General features: G+C 43.3%; 1 protein-coding gene across 1 annotated transcript in view; it reads right to left on the reverse strand.

Annotated features, from left to right (window-relative positions):
• Window positions 1-15,639: 15,639 nt before the first annotated feature.
• Window positions 15,640-17,030, reverse strand: part of LOC128758496 (receptor tyrosine-protein kinase erbB-4-like) — a 225,157-nt gene continuing 223,766 nt past the window's right edge. The window contains exon 27 of the mRNA XM_053864526.1: window positions 15,640-16,091. Within this exon, the coding sequence (XP_053720501.1) occupies window positions 16,024-16,091 (68 nt within the window). The 3' untranslated portion in view covers window positions 15,640-16,023. The remainder of the gene's footprint in view (window positions 16,092-17,030) is intronic.

A 17,030-nucleotide genomic window follows, 5' to 3' on the forward strand; every position in this document is an offset into this window, starting at 1 on the left:
GTGATCACCTCTGAGAGCTCAGTGGGGTTCTGCTCTTGATTTAACACCACATGGCCTGCTGCTGAAGCACCAACTGGTCTTTCCAACTGCTCTCTCAACAGGAGCATTTTCCCATGCAAACAGCGCCACCTCCAGGGACAAGAGCAGACTGCAGCGTATCTGCTAAAAAGGTGATCGGTTGCGACCTGCCACCTCTTCAGGACCCAGAGACTTGCAGGTCGGATCAGAGCCGACCCTTCTCTTCCTCGACATGGACTGTTTGTTCCTCTTCCCTCTGGCAGGAGGCTACGGTCCACCCAGACCAGAACCTTCCGTCACAGGAACAGCTTCTTCCCCTCGGCCGTCAGACTGTTGAATTCGTGAACAGCCTTGTTGTTATTCTATTTATTTCATTTTTTATTTCATTTATTTCATGGAAATAAATTAAATTCTGATTCTGATTCTGAAAACAGTTCATCATCTAGTTTCATGATAAATGTTATGTCACAGTATCAGTGTCTTGTGCAAATGCTATATCTCCTTTGGACATTTATTCCTCTTTTACTTTTGAAGAAATCAATTTGAGGTAGTGATGGGCTGATGAGGCTTCATGAAACAGTGTGGTTATTTTCCGAGGCCACCAGGTGGCTCTGCTCTCTGCTCTAAAATCTTTGGATTTAACTTCCGGAAACGGAATGGTGAAGTGACCTTCTATGTCTCTATCATCATGCCTTCACTTGGAAATGTGATGAATGCGATCTCTTCGCATTTAAACAGCCATTTCAATGAAACCTCACGTCATTTTGAAACCAATAGCACCATCTGGTGGGCTCTGAATATTAGGACACTGTTTCATGAAGCCTCATCAGCCCATCACGAATAAAATGGGGCTACATAAAATGTATTGATATTACAATATTACAATATTATAAGTTCTTCCAGCGGTTTTCAAAATGACCAGCTTTTGTCTCTTCAGAATTCCAACTCGCTTCCTACCACAGGTCTTACCAAGCTGCCTGCTGTAATTGCTTGTCAGGCCTGTCATTGAGTGTGTTTTCTCCCTCACAATAGCATCATGAGAAAAATATGAATGCACAATACATAAAATTATGGGCAATTTGGGAGCTGCCTGTCGATGGACAGTTGTTTACTTAAGTGGTTCTTAAACAAAGGACCCTAAATGCTCTAATGTCTAATGAAATAGAGAGGTCTTTTCACATCTAATTTAATTTATACACGCACACATATGTTTCTTCCTATCATAGTGAGGACCGTCATTGACCGTCATGCTTTTCCCCAGATTCTCTCCCTAAACCTAACCATCTAAAACAAATGGCTAAACATAACCGTTACACTTAACCAAACTAAAACCCAATTATAATAACCCAGCTATCTTGTTGTTTTAACCCTCAGAATGAGACTTGACAAAGTGAGGACCGGCCAAAATGTCCTCACTCTGCTGAAAGACAGAAGTACAAGAACACGCACACACAAAACAAGAGAGATTCATCTTGCCGTTGGCCATGTTTGGGTTTGAGTTCCACTTTTTAGTTCCGTCAATTATACATTTAAACCATGGGAATTTGGACTTAAAGTGAGCGTTTGGTGTCACATATGACTTGAGCTCACGATGGTGGGAGTGACTATGATGCCACACATCCCGCCTGGAGGGGTAGGCGAAAGGAGACTCAAGTGATTGAATTAGCTTGAGAGTCGTGGTGACTGGACAAAATTACATCGCCTCGCAGAACTCTCAGGGATTGGGTGAAATTGTGCTAATAATTGTGATCGCGAGCGACTGTTATCAGTTTCCAGTCCTCCAACTGAGTCATCAGATCAACAGGCAAGACGCTCACCCTCCAGCCTCTGTACTATACCCAGCACAGCTACATCACAGTCTTATAACAACCTCCCAGGCCAGCTCAGGCTTTTAAAGCAATACTGACACCATAAACAAACAAACAAAAAAACAAATACAAGGTTGGGGAAAGGGTTGCGGACAAATGATAAAGAACAGGAAACTCGCTTTCGGCGAAGAGAAACTGGTTTTGCCGCATCTACACAGCTCTTTGACACGCATATGAACACAAGGTGACACTTGCCTCACACCCAATTTGTAAGCGCAACGACCACTAAAATATTTACACTCATTGTTTCAGTTGTTTAAACAGTATCTGACGTCTCACCAGCTGGCTTATCGTAGCACTCTGGAGCCACCTCCACTGCTACTTGAAGGTAGGGACAGTGTGGACAAATCTATTTTATCACTCTTCATACATCCGTAAGTAAACACTCTCAACTTTCCTCTTTGCTTCTTCAACTTGTCACAGTCCCTTCACATTTGTGGATCATCTGTTAGAAGGCATTACTCACTCTGTATGTCAGATTTGTTTGTCAGCGTCTATGCCTCAGATGAATTGTTTGACATTTGTTCGAGACAGAACCACACAGTCCCACTGGTATTTTGGGAGGGGAAGTCAACAGAGGGACGACGCAAGGCGGGGGTGTGAGAAGGGTCGTGATGGGGGAGCCTATGATTGATATTCCCATTAGCCACCTGACAAGTCGAGGACAAGGCTCTGATAATGAATTGTGACACATTAATGAGCTTGTCTAGCAAAGACAATACCTAATCAGAACTTCCACCACTTAACCTTTTGATACCACCGAAGGAAACCGGAGGCGAATAAGACTCCGGTATCACTTTCAAAGACAAAACACGACTTCACAAAAGCAACTTGCTGCTAACTGTTTCTAAAAGTAGAGTTCTGTCTACATGATAGTAAGTTGGTGGTCCATGCGTCCTGCGACAGTGATACATGGTACGGGACTTTTGATTCGATAGGACACACTCGAGGGAATACAAGGTTGCGGTTATGAGTCAAGGATGATATTGGTTCATATAGAACAATACGACGTGAAACAGTCCGGGGACTTGAAATCGATTCAGTAGCTTTCAGACTAAAATTTTTACCAGTGTAACTGTGAGCAAATGATCTGGATACTCGACCAGTGCAGTGAAGTGTCCCAAACTTCTGCTGTTTCTTGAAATAAAATCAAGTATAGATGAATTCTGGGTCCAAACAAGTCAACAAATATCAAATGCCTTCACACTGGATTTAAAAATAAATAAAGAGCAACCAAGTTGAATGTGAACTCAACCTGAAGAAATGCTGACTGCAGCATTGTTTTTCATTCCTACATGGAAAAAGTTACATGGAAGTAGAGATCAGGTTTAGCCTCTACTTCAGTTTTTGTTTGTCAGTGGTGAACCAACAATATAAATATCAAAGTAAAGTGCTACATTTCTTCAGGTTAACTGAGCAGTCGTTGATTCTGCTACTACTCTCATTTTATTGAACAAACAACATTTAATAGTGTTAACTAGTGATGGCTGATGAGGCTTCATGAAACAGTGTCACCAGGTGGTTTCATTGAAATGGTTGTTTAAATCCAAAGATCTCAGAGCAGAGAGCGCTACCTGGTGGCCTAATACCGACACTGTTTCATGAAGCCTCATCAGCCCATCACCCATTATTCGATACAACTCAGTTCAAGTCCTCACTGGCAAAAGATAAACCAGGAATGCTGTAGCTAGGAAACTTATCTTCTGTGACACAAGGCTACTAGCACGCGACTAGTCAATAGGGGATGCTGAGGCACGGCAATAAATTATTTTGGTCACCTTTTTGTAGTGCCATCACAACAATGGGCAGCAGGACTTACTGAGGTAGATCAGGAGATGGGCTAGCAGCCGACAAAATGACCTCAAGCAGGCTTCTAATGTATATGCCCTGTGATCTTCACAGAGAAGCGGCGTACTCAGACGTGAGAGATTTTTTCTATAGAGAATATTTTACACCCTGCTATATCGACCAGTATGACCATAGGGTTGTGGTCTGGGAGGGATATCCATGGCAGGTGCATGACCTCAATGTGGTAGCCAGAGGTTCCCTCACTGCAATTGGGTAAAGGATTGACATCCTCAGAAGGATTGTCAGACCACATGCTGCTGCAGTGGGTCTGGGGTTGCTTCTGATGCATGACAATGCTGTGCCTCAACGGGTCCTGTGAGATGAATCGTGGCCTGCCTCCTCAGATTTGAAGGAAGTCAAGCACCTCTGGGACAACTTGTCTGGCAGTTACATGACTCCACAGACTGTCCAGGAGATGAGTGATGATGGGATCCAGGTCTGGCAGGTCATCCCTCAGGGGAACATGGGGGCATAGGAGGCGTGCATACAGGCACCTGGGGGTCCCTCCAAAATATATGTGCTAGATTGGTTTTTAGAAGGACACTTGTCCACATGTTCTGTAGGTGGTGTTGCACTTCATCCCCAAAGTAACTACACCAAACAAAGTGCCAACGTTTTTTAAAAGAAGAATTTAAAAAGAATACTGGTGCTACGACCCTGAACATGGGATTGGCCAGAGGAACGTAACCGCACATAAACCAAGAGAGCACTGCATATGCATATATTTCATTACTTCAGGTGACTTCAGTTTCACATTGAAGTGGATTAACTGTATCTTTTTTCAGCAGATTGTTGTTGTCTTTAGACATATTCGTGAACAGACTGTGGGATGGCAGAATTCTTGCATATGGTTGTGCATACCTTGGCTGTGCCTATGGACCTCCCCCTGAAAACACCTTCCAGTTTTCCCATGCTGTGTGCTGGCCAACCATTTTGACTCGGTTTCTTGTCACTTCATTAAACTGGCTCATTCAGAATGCATTCCCTAAATATGCCAGCTTTCAGTACTTTGTACGTTACGTACTCTTTAGTTCTTCATTTCTGATTCACGATGAGAAAAAGTCCACAATTCAGCAATGGCTGTCCAAGGCAACAAAAGCACCAGATGGGGACAGTTGCAAGAGCCACAGTGCCTGAATGGAAACCGGGCATAATGCTAAAAAAAAAAAAAAAATCCGACACAATGTTTTTTGAATGAAAGACTGCTTGAAACTCTGGTCAAAAGAAACAGCTGAAGAGAGAATGGCAAGTCATTGTAATCCTGGAGGAAAAAATAAAAAATCACCAGCTTCCATCTGAGCAGCATCCAACACAGACCTGGATGTACAAGTCTGAAGCAAGAAACCATCAAGTGTTCGGCAGGGAATCTGCGATTTTGAAGCTTATCACGCCAGAAACAGAAGGTTTACGGAAACACACTCATTTTACTTCATCCAAAATTGAGCTCATTTAATCTAGGACTGATCTGATAAAGTCAGAAATGAATGAGTTGAAAGCCAACAGGAGGGAATGGTCAAGAAAATGTCAAAAATAAAGGCGGTCATCGAATAGCCCTCAGGGGAGATCTCACCACTGAATGGCAAAGCAAAAGATCCTGAACGGGAGAAGACAATAAACGCTCTTGTTGACTGCAGTATGTCCACAAGGATCTCATCAGCCGGGGCTGAGGAGGGAGTCGCCCACTTGGAAGTCAACGCAAGCGGGAAAAATATGATGATATATTCCGTGCCATAAGGGGAAGCTGATGATACTCAGGCTCTTCACAGAAGACGAAGTAGGATAAAAAGAGGAATTTGTTATCGGCCCTGCAGAGCGGATCCGCCAGAGGCCCGCCCCGTCGCTGTGAAATTCCAACAGGAAATGATGACATTCAAGGTTCTGAGGGCAGCATGGCTGGAGAGACACGTCACCATCAATGATCAGACCTGGATTGCATTCCACCAGGTACCCACCTAATGTCTATGAAGACAGCAAGGAGCAAGTGCCAATGGGGAAAAAAAAAAAATCCTGGAGCGAAGCTGAGAGTTTGGTTCCTAGATGGCAATGTGAAAATCTACAAAAACTGCTAATGCTAATGCATCTGTCAGGGAAAAGAAAATACATTATGAAGGGGCAGAAATCACATGAGATAGTTTGTTTTCTGCTCCTTTTTGATCCCTCAAATCAAGTGTAGATGAAAGAAACATACTTACTGTGAATTGTCCATAAAAGTAATACAGTTTTGACACCAATGAAAGTTGTGGTTGACTCCACGGAAATATAAGAAGAATGAAACAGAGTGAGAGATGGTGATTCATTTTTTATAGCAGGCGGGAGTTGTGCAACATATACTTTAGAGAATTAACAATGTTGTTATGTGTCTTGAAATGGAGTTTTATTTGACTCTCAGTTTGAGTTGGCTCTTGTGACACATATCAGTGTTTGAAGCCGCATCATTGACCATCAGTCATCATTGGAGACTGAAGCTGTGGTTGGGAAGCAACACACACCTCTCCTATGTGCATCATTCCAGCTCATTCATTCAGCAGACAGAACACTGACCTGAAACATGGATTTTCCTCTAATAATGAACACATTTGTGTTTGTACTTGTCATGCTAGAGTGATAAACCCCACACCATAATACCAACAAATAATCTTTATCACATTCAAATGGGCCAAAACACTGCACATTTGAGACCATGAAGACGAAAAATGAAGTGCCTCCAAATGTCGAACACTGCAAGTTTGTATGTCATGTTTTCCCCGGGCAAGTTGATCTTGCAGAAGACTGCAGGATGGAGGGAAGAAAAAGGTTAGTGTCGGTAGCCAGCAAGTTGATTAAAACAGCTTCTATTTTGATGGCGAAAACATGATCCCAAACTTGCACTTGTGTGCTCACCACCTTCCCAGGGAGTCTGCTCTGACCTAGTCCAGAATGGATGGCGGCGAGGTGAGCAGGGCCAGGGAAGCTGTTATTGCTCTACTTGCTCACACATAGAGAGTTCATCACATGCCCGAGGAAGGTGCTGGCACACAAATATCTGCAGGCTTTCACACCGTCATCCCTGGGTCAACTCAACCTGCACCTTTCTGCAGGCCACATGCAATTAACATGCAATTCTTTGTGGGTATATGTTTCTTTATTAGGGGGAGGAAAGCATCCTGTTGTGGGTTTGGGAGAAGAAATGTTTGAGAAAGAGCATACAGCAGTCAGAGACAGTATCTATAGTTGCAATGCTCATTTAATGACCTGCGAAGAGGCAGAGGAACTCGACTGACATGAATGAGTGTCTGCAAGAGAAGCCATCACTCTTATGGAATCAGGGTCTTTTTGTCAAGTGCTACCAGTAAGGTTGGGGTAATTAACGCATTAACCAACGCTTTTGTGTATTAAAGCAGTTTTCAAAAGTTGATCCCTCTTCTGCCTGGCTGTTTCATGAAACAGTGCCATGTGTCTACAAAGCCACCACATGGCACTGTCTGCTGTAAAATGTTTGGACTTGAACAACTGATTCAATGAACCCTCAAGTCACGTCTAAGCCAAAAGCGCCATCTAGTGGCCTCTGAAAAGTAGTACTGTTTCATGATACCTCCTCTACCTATCACAAGATGACATCCCCTGATATACTTATAGTCCTGCATTAAAAATTTAAATTCGGAAATTATTATTATTTTCATTATTTAATCATATGAGACACAAAAATCTGCACTGTATATGTTCAGCCTAGTGATGTGCTGATGAGGCTTCATGAAACAGTGTCCGAATGTTCAGAGCCCACGCGCTTGGGTTAAAAATGATGTGAGGTTTCCAAAGATTTCAGAGCAGAGAGCGCCATCTGGTGGCCTGTGGAAATAAGGACACTGTTTCATGAAACCCCGTCTGCCCATCACTAGTTCACTCCACAGTCACGCAGTTCCTGAAACATATGACTTGAGATGCCCACTATGCTGACTGGCGAAAAACGAGGCAAAAACAAGGCAAGCAAGTTGATCACATGACATTAGAACTAGATGCCTGTCAACCATCCATCCTCACGATATTGGTTGTTGTTGTTGTTGTTGCTGCTCATCAGAGTCAGTCAGTTGTTGGTAAGGTGAGTGAGTTCACCCTTTCTTCCAATTTTTTTACATGATTGAAGAACCACTGACCACATGTGCTGTCCCTCTGATCTACTGCTTCCTGATCCTATCATCATCCTGCTCACTCCCAGAGAGAACCTCAGCATCTTCATCTCTGCTACCTCCAGCTCTGCCTCCTGTCTTTTCCTCAGTGCCACTGTTTCCAAACCATGCAACATTGCTGCGTTGCAGCATTGCTTGCCGACACCCTTTTGTCACACATCACACCTGACACTTTTTTCCAATTATTCCACCCTGCCTGCACCCGCTTCTTCACCTCTTTCTCACACTCCCCATCGTCCTGGACAGTTGAGCCTGAGTACTTAAAATCCTCCTCCTTCTTTATCTCTACATCCTGGAACTTCACCTGTCCACTTGGGTCCCTCTCATTCACACACATTATATCTCAATCTATCTGCATCATCATTGAGGTGTTTAAATTCTTTATGAAACTGATTTTGTTTGTTCATCTTCCCGGTGAAGCAGCATGTTGATTTAATTGGCAGAGAGTGAGCGGATGTTTCTGAGCCTTCAGGAAGTCAGTACCAGCAAAACAGTGGGGAGCTGGAGCATGTGAAGCAGGATGGGGGGATATAATGAATCAGCAGAACAGCACGACAGGATGTGTGATGCTGAACAATTGGATCATTTTATTTAAAAAAAGAAAGTCTTCAAGCCCTTCTCCATAGCTCATACTGTTGCTGTGCAGTCGGACCGGAGGCCAGAAGAATGACTGGCTGTCATCGCCGATGGTGGCCCTCCACTGCCGTCTGAGAGTGCTCAATAAGACTCAAGGCACACACCGTATTCACAAACACAAAAACATGTAACACAACAGATTTAACATTTGTGTGAGGGGCAAATATAAAAATAAAAACCAGTCACACACGGATGCACACAATCTCGATCCTGACACACCACACTGCCCTCACAGTCGCCCTGGGTAATACTATTAATTAAAACACAGCTTTTCAGGACGTGAAAGTAGCTATTGCTTACTTTGGCTTTTCTGTCTCAAATCCTTCCGCAGGCGAACATCACTTCTGGATGAAAGTGGATACAGGTAGGCGTCGGGTGGATGCTTCCTGAGCTCAAGTCAACAGCATCAAAGCAAGGGAGCGTCAAGGGATGGGACATGGGAGCAGACTTTTTCTTTATATTTCTGGCTGCACGCACTTCTTGAAATGGATTTGCTGGTGCTTTTCATGTCTGTAGCACAACAGTAATGTATTCAAAACAACACCCGATAACCAGATGATACATTAAAGCAAAATGGATCACTTGCCAGGAATTGAATTCAATGTACATGCTTGCATATGCAGGCAGGGGCTCGAATAGTCAAATAATCGATGCAAGAAGCAGCTCAAATCTATTAAAATCCCCCTGTAAAGTATTTGTGCCGGATGCGTAACGAATTGAGGACAAAAAAATCAAAAAAGGGGGGAGTGTCACGCAGTGGAGGGAAGTCGTGTTGTAGCGATCCGTAGTGATGGGCTGATGAGGCTTCATGGAACAGCGTCCTAACTTTCAGAGGCCACCAGATGGCGCTCTCTGTTCTCAAATCTTTATGGATTTAAAAGACATGGATTTAAACAGCCATTCCAATGAAACCTCAGATCATTTCTCAACCAATAGCTCCATCTGGTGGGATCTGAAAATAAGGACACTGTTTCATGAAGCCTCATCAGCCCATCATTTGCGAATGTGGCTAGTTGACTGGACTACAAAGCATCATGGAATCTGTTTAAATTCAATCACCGTTGGTGAGTTTATTCTTGGACGTAATGGGACCACACTCACAAGGTTTGAAATGCTTTAAGCGCCAAATTGAGGAGATCAATGGTAGTGGTGGGCTGATGAGGATACAAGAAACAGTGTCCTAATTTTCAGAGCCCACCAGATGGCGCTCTTGGTTAAAAAAATAATTCATTGCATTCATAGATTACGGTCTTCACCAGATGGCACTACACAACATATGGTTCTGTGGAAAGTACAATTAAAAAATATCCAGTTTTTTGGGGACTCTCAGTCAAAACGGTACCAAACCCCAGTTCTACAGAATATTTGTGACAGTATCAGTTGTGACCAGCAGTTTATCCTGTAAAACTGATTTGAATCGTCGTCTGGATGGTCTTCAAAGAACTGAAGCAGAAACACTGAGGTAAGAGCAAAATGATGAGAATGCTCCGAGTGGAACACATTTATTAACACGATTGTCACAGCACGAGGAAGAAAAACCAAAGTACTGTACGTGAATACAGCAGTAAAAATCTAACCACAATCGTATCGTTTTACTGTAAAACCATTTCATTACCATGACCATCCCAACAAAGCCATTAAAATGTCGATCAGCCATGAAGAAATATTGCAATTTCTGCTCAATATTGTGATGCTGGACCTTTTAAGAGCCTAAAAGTGGGCCATAAAACCTTTGCAATCCATTTTAAGGGTGTATTTAACACATCTTTCTGAGTGGCAATGAGCTACAAGTGACCTTTTTGTTTAGTTATGTCTGATCCTTTTAGAAGTGAGAAAACATGCACTAAGGAATAGTAAGTACAAGGTCATAACTTCACAGCTAAAACCCTCCAGACTCATCAGTCGTAACGTCCGTTCACCCACCAACTCTCCTGCTTGTGCAGCCCAGTGGATCAATAACAAGTATGACGCCATGCTGGGCTCACATTAAATGTCATTGTTCTGGAAAACAAGATTGACTTTGGACAAATTCAAAAGGTTTGGTAGAAGCAGTACAAGGCTCCATGACGGCTGGTGAGGACTTGAATGTCAAAGACACTTCGAAAGACCTGCTTCGGTGTGTGTCGAAATTATATAAAAAAGAAAAGAGGAAATCGTTCTCAGGGGGACGGGAAGTGACTTTATGGGCCCTGGAGATATTAGAGCGCTCTGTCTCTGTCTGCCAGCACACTTTGCCAGCGCAGAAAGCTCCAGTCAAATCCAGAATCATGTGCACGCAAAGTTTTTTAGTTTTACGTGACTGATACATGACATTTTGCACTTTATCCCTGGCTCGGGGTTCCGATGGTAGGCTGTGTCTCAGCCTACTGCTGAACTGTGTAATGGGTGAATGGTGACTTGTGAATTGGCCGATGAAGCTTCATGAAACAGTGTCCCTATTTTCAGAAGCCACCAGACGGTGCTCTCTGCTCTAAAGTCTTTTTTTAAACAACCATTTCAATGAAACCTTGGATCATTTTTAAACCAAGAGAGCCATCTGGTTGGCTCTGAAAATTATGACACTGTTTCATGAAGCTTCATCAGCCCATCACTATTACTCAGCCATCAACATTTTAAAGGTGCAAATCATATCATACATTAACAGCAGTGATGAAAAGTTTTTGTCAACTTGGTGATGGGTTGGACTGGGACAAAGATTTGACCCTGGACTTTTTGGTTGAGTCTGGCCGACTGGGCCAACCCACCTTAATAATGTGCAGACATACAAGAGCTTAATAGCAGCACTATCCTGAGGAATATCCCTTTGTTCTACAGTATAGCCTTGAATGAACACACAATAATAACAAAATGCAGTGTCTTGCTTACCAAATAAATAAACATGTATTTCCAAAAGAGAGAGGAACACAGGGAAACGTATAAGAGTGGAGAGAGGGGTTCACAGACAGTCAGTCTAAGCTGTTAAAAAAGTAACACCTCAGCTGGACTGATGCATGGGCTCATGGAAAAGTGGTCATTGTGTGTACAAGTCTAAATCTGACCGAGAGGAGCCCTAAGTGTCATATGTGGAATGTAGTGATGGGTCAATGTGGTTTCATGAAACAGTGTCCTGATTTTCAGAGGCCACCAGATGGCGCTGTCTGCTGCAAAATGTGTGGACTTGAACAATGAATTCAATGACACCTCACATCATTTCTCAACCAAGTGCCATCTAGTGGCCTCTGAAATAGTGCAATACCACATCGACCCGTCTCTAATACAATGCGGGTAGCGGCTCGGACAATGAAGACAGTGAAGTTAGATTAAATGGTGGAGGAGTTGAGGTAGAAAAAAATCAGAGTGAATTCAGACTGAGGTAAACACAGGAAGCGATTGGTGAGGAAGAACTGCCAGAGCAGTGGGAAGGTGCAGGAGAAGGTGGAGAGAAGAGCAATGAAGCTCAGCTGAACCAAGACAGAATCCATCTGGTGCACTTTCAGTGCTGCCAGCCACATTAACCTTCACACCAAGTATATCAACAAGTGTTTGTTTCACTTTCCAATGTAACATTTACTTTTGTGAGCATGAAATGGGGGGAATGATAATAATTTGGTTTCCAATCTACAGAAGGATAATGTGGATTTATACTGGTACTGAACACGATCCAAACTAATTGCACGATATAAGACACTCGCCACGTTATTAGAATGTAAATACACTGTGCGAAGTTTCAGAAAGTGATACGCTCCAATACAACGAGAGTAATGAGACTCAATTATGAGGCGACTTGGCAGCGACAGATTAATACAGAGACTGATTGAAGATTTCTATCTGACGCGGGTGCAAGTGGGGGGCTGTGGGGTAACTGAAGGCTGCTCCTCTGATGCAGAGAACCCCACTTTATTGGAAAAATGATTCATGTATCAATCATAAGCCATTGTAATTTCAAACATACTTTCATAAGTTCTTTTTTAGAGCATAGTTCTGACATGAAAAAAGCGTGGTGCAGCTACATCAATGTCTTTATATGCTGTACTTCACCACACAGTTGATGCATTTATAGTCAAAGGGATTTCTCTCACCCGTTTTTCTTTTCCATTTTAGGGAAGCTATGGGAAATAAAATCAAAGCACTGATCACTGTCACATAGACAGAAGACAGCCTCACCCTCAGATGCACTGGTGTCGACAGGGCTACATGGAGCAAGGTCAGGAAAACACCCAGAACAGAAGACATCTGAAGAGGTTTGCCTGGAGAATGTCCATTCCGGGTCGCACCACTTGTAATGGAGCCTGGCTGCTGTGAGGCTGAGACGCAAAGAGAATCTAGTTGGATTCATATCAACAAAGTTCAGGTTTTACAGCAGATCAAATGGGTTGGACTCGTTTCCACTCGAAGGTTGTCCAGAATGCTGTGCAAGTGCTCATAAAACCTGACAGCCTGAATGTTGGGCTTTGCCTCAGCAGATGAGAGCCTTCCTTCTTTCCTCTTGTGCGACAGACTCCGGCTGCTGTCTGCCCTTACGTGCCATACAGTAATCCATAGTACAATAGAGCACCCTCCAGATGTCTCCTTTGAAAACTCACGTATAACCGGTGAACCAGTGTCCTTCCTCCTGAATGTAAATGTGTTTCCTTAGTAGCCACTTCACCATCATGGATCGACAAGCCAAGCAGTACATGGTCTGTTTGAAACCAAGTGATGAAAGGGGACAAGTTTAGGGAGAGGAGTTTTGGCCAGAAAGGGATTCTAATGTTTACCTTGACGAGTGACATAGTTGGCAGTTCCTCTAGTCAAGGACTTCCTCTGTTGAAGAGGTGGAGTCTGGGGACACATCTGTTCCCAGAGGGAAGGTTACTGAGGTTAACTCCATGGTCTATATGTTGCAGGGTAGTCTTGGAAGACGCACTTGTGCGACAGCACAACGTGATGCTCTTTTCTGCTGGGTGTGGAGGACAGAGTCAAAGTAGAACCACTGCTCCTCCGCAGTAAGATACTTGAGGCGCCTGGACATCCACCATGGTGGTGGTCAGACTGCTTTGGGAGGGAGTCTGGGACACTTTAAGTGGGCTGTTGCCCCCACGACCCTACCTCGGAAAAGTGGCGGATGGGTGGTGTCGGCCCCTAGAAAATACAGAAGTGATTCAAAAAGCTAGAATAGTGACTTGTCATCGGTGCATATATTCATATACATCATATACATACAAATGTACACCTTCACCCTCCAGTAACTCTAACCACCTATTTTCAAGACACAACCAATTTATCAGTTTATAAAATACTAAAGCGGGTTTCACCACAACTAGACCTGGAATTAAAAAAAAAAAAAAGTACACTTACCTTGTTTTTCTTCATACTTGTTGTGTGGCTAAATCAAGCCATCAAGGTGACACGGTGCAATTAAACAGCAGCGGTGAAGCAGTGACAGGCTGTCAAGGCCGGTATACAGGGCAGCTGCAGGAGTAATTGCTACTGGACCTCAGGACCCAGTTGAAACACATCTGCTCGCAGGCCACACTGCAACATATAGAGCACAATTTGATGACAATTTGATCTTCAGTTGTTGACAAATATACTGCTGAACACTAACTACAAAATGGCATGGAGAAAGACAAAGTACTGAAATGTTTCTTTACCTCCACCAAGCCGAGCAAAACAGTTTCATAGTTGCGGCATTAACCAGGTAGCATGGTGGACAAGGTGAAATTTATATAGATATACACTGCCGGGCAAAAAAAAAGTTGCCACCAAAAAAAAGGCTCATACGCTCTAATATTTTGTTGGAGCACCTTTAGCTTTGGTTACAGCAAACATTCACTGTGGCATTGTTTCGATAAGCTTCTGCAATGTCACAAGATTTATTTCCATCCAGTGTTGCATGAATCTTTCACCAAGATCTGGCATGGATGATGGTAGTGTCTGACCACTGCGCAAAGCCTTCTCCAGCACATCCCAAAGACTCTCAATGGGGTTAAGGTCTGGAGTCTGTGGTGGCCAATCCATGTGGGAAAATGATGTCCCTGAACCAGTGTTTCACAATTTGAGCCCGATGAATCCTGGCATTGTCATCTTGGAATTGCTTTCAAGACCAAGACTTATCCTTAGTACTACAACACTATCAACAATCCTTTTTGTCATGACAAAGAAGAGGCGGCACCAGTGTTCTAAAAACACTCACTAAACTGAGTTACTGTGCATAAGTGTTGGCGAAAGAATAAGAGACGAATGTCTCCTTTAAAGAAGGTGGCATGATGAGCAGTGAGACGTAGTAGTGTGTTATGGTCCATGAAGTGTGGCTGTCCTCCATTCTCCTCCCTGACGATACACCTAACACTTTTTCTGCTCTTCCCTCACCACTTCTGCAGTACTTTAACACTCCTCTGGTCGTACTTCCTGACATCTCGCTGAACTCTAAACAGAATTCTTTCTGCCTCACCTTCCACTGTTTAATCTGACTTAAACTGTCTTCCCTTCCGAGTCACTGGCCTCATTCTACAGATCACTGGTCTATGCAGCCTAGCAACCCTCCTCCCAGGCACCACCTTACAGTCTCCACAGTTCACATTCCTCTTCTACACATTACGCAATTTGCAAACTCCTCCCTCCTGTCTTGTGAGTGACCCTCTGTTCTTCAGTCGTGGAAGTGCGTTCAACACCCTCTTAGGAAAAAACTACCACCATCTGTCCCCCATATATATACAGTATATATATATATATATATATATATATATATATATATATATATATATATATATATATATATATATATATATATATATATATATATATATAGGGCAGAGAATGTAACCTCTAGACGAAGGGTGGGCAATCTGGTCCTTAAAGGGCTGGGATGGTACAAGTTTACACAGTTTTACCAGTGAGGTTTCAGATGAAACAAGCCAACCACTCTGAAGACACCGGATTGGTGAAAAGGTTGGGACAAACTGCATCCACTGTGGCCCTTTGTGGAACGAATTGCCCACCCATGCTCTCGACAATTCCTGTGAAGCCTTACACACAACAATCAGAAGTCACAGGTTTGCGTTGCCCCTTGTGGGGGCACGGTCTGGTTGCTACATCATTTGTGTGGTTACAGTATTTTTAGTCTTCTCCATCCGTGTGTTGGACTTGGACCACGTCTCTGGTCAGCCATAGGTGCAGTGCCAATATTGAGCATGTTGAAGTTCTGCAGAAGAGGGTTTGTGATGGGTCAAGATACAGACATTATCGTATATTATCGGCATAGTTTCTTTTTCTACAGTCCTCATAGTTGTATCACAGCCATGTCCGAGAATGATGTTTCCATTATTTCAGCTTTGCTGTTTAATGCGTTTTGATGTTCATAAGCTCAGTCTCCCTTCAGGTGGTTGTTGGTAGTGGTACAACAACATGGGGTCTTGGCATGACTGCACGCCTTACTTCATCTATTAAATGCAATGAAATAGAAGGCTCAAATCTTGGAGTCACTGGGCAGCAAGCACTGAGGGGATTCAATGTTTTAGCTGGAAAGCTCCTCACCTGGGGAGCTTTTGAGCCCCAACTTCTGTCCATGTCTCCATAAATGATATACCATCCCGCTGCCCTGCAAATAGAGCAGAAAATGAAAGTCATGTTCTGCCGCATCCGTGCTCACGCTAACAGCCTTAATAATCAAATTTAACAGATGGTGTCTTTAATTAAGGAAGCTCTCAAGATACTACGCACTTCCTTTTTTTTTTTTTTTTTTTTTTTTTTTTTTTACTCAACTTCAGAAGCTCAATGTTCCAGAAGTTTCACTGGAGGCGTGATACTGCAGTAGGCCTTCAAAAGGACTCACAGATGAAGACCAGCCTCATGAAAAGGTCCGGAATATTTGCCTCTTACTGAAATCATGTCTCAAGAAGGCTAATGGTATGGATGTAACATTTGCTCCCAGTTTTCTCCTTCCTCTCACTGTGTTTAATTTGCTGTTTACCAAATTTTGCTCACGTAAACTGGCAGTCAGCAACATTGTTTACTATGCAGCAACCCTCAGAATTGCTGGTATTGGGGGCCAGCTTTCATTTCAGTCATAAATAATACAAAACGGTCCAATGGCAGAATATGAGCTTTCTGAAGTCGCTGCTATTAATACTAATAAGGCAATGGAGTTCTTTAAGTAAACACAGTTTATGAAGAGAAATCCCCCAACTCCTCTCTTCCGCCTTCATCCCCTCTCCTCTTCCACCGAGATCTTTAGTAAGCACAGTCTCTCACTACGATTCTCTGCAGCACACTTGCTCTAGCTCCACTCGTACCCACAAATCAACCCGTACCGAGTCTGCCCACTTTAGTCCAATCTAAGATTTAGCACTTTATCCCTGGACTGCGGTTCCGATGGTAGGCTGCGTCTCAGCCCACTGCTGCAATGGTGACTTTGTGTGAAGTAGTGCTGAGCTGATGAGGCTTCATGATACAGTGTCTTTATTTTATGATGCCACCAGATGGAGCTCACAGTTCTAAAATCTTTGTATTTAAACAACCATTTCAATGAAACCTCACA

This window comes from Synchiropus splendidus, chromosome 1 (genome assembly GCF_027744825.2).
Source record: "Synchiropus splendidus isolate RoL2022-P1 chromosome 1, RoL_Sspl_1.0, whole genome shotgun sequence".
Lineage (NCBI taxonomy): Eukaryota > Metazoa > Chordata > Actinopteri > Syngnathiformes > Callionymidae > Synchiropus > Synchiropus splendidus.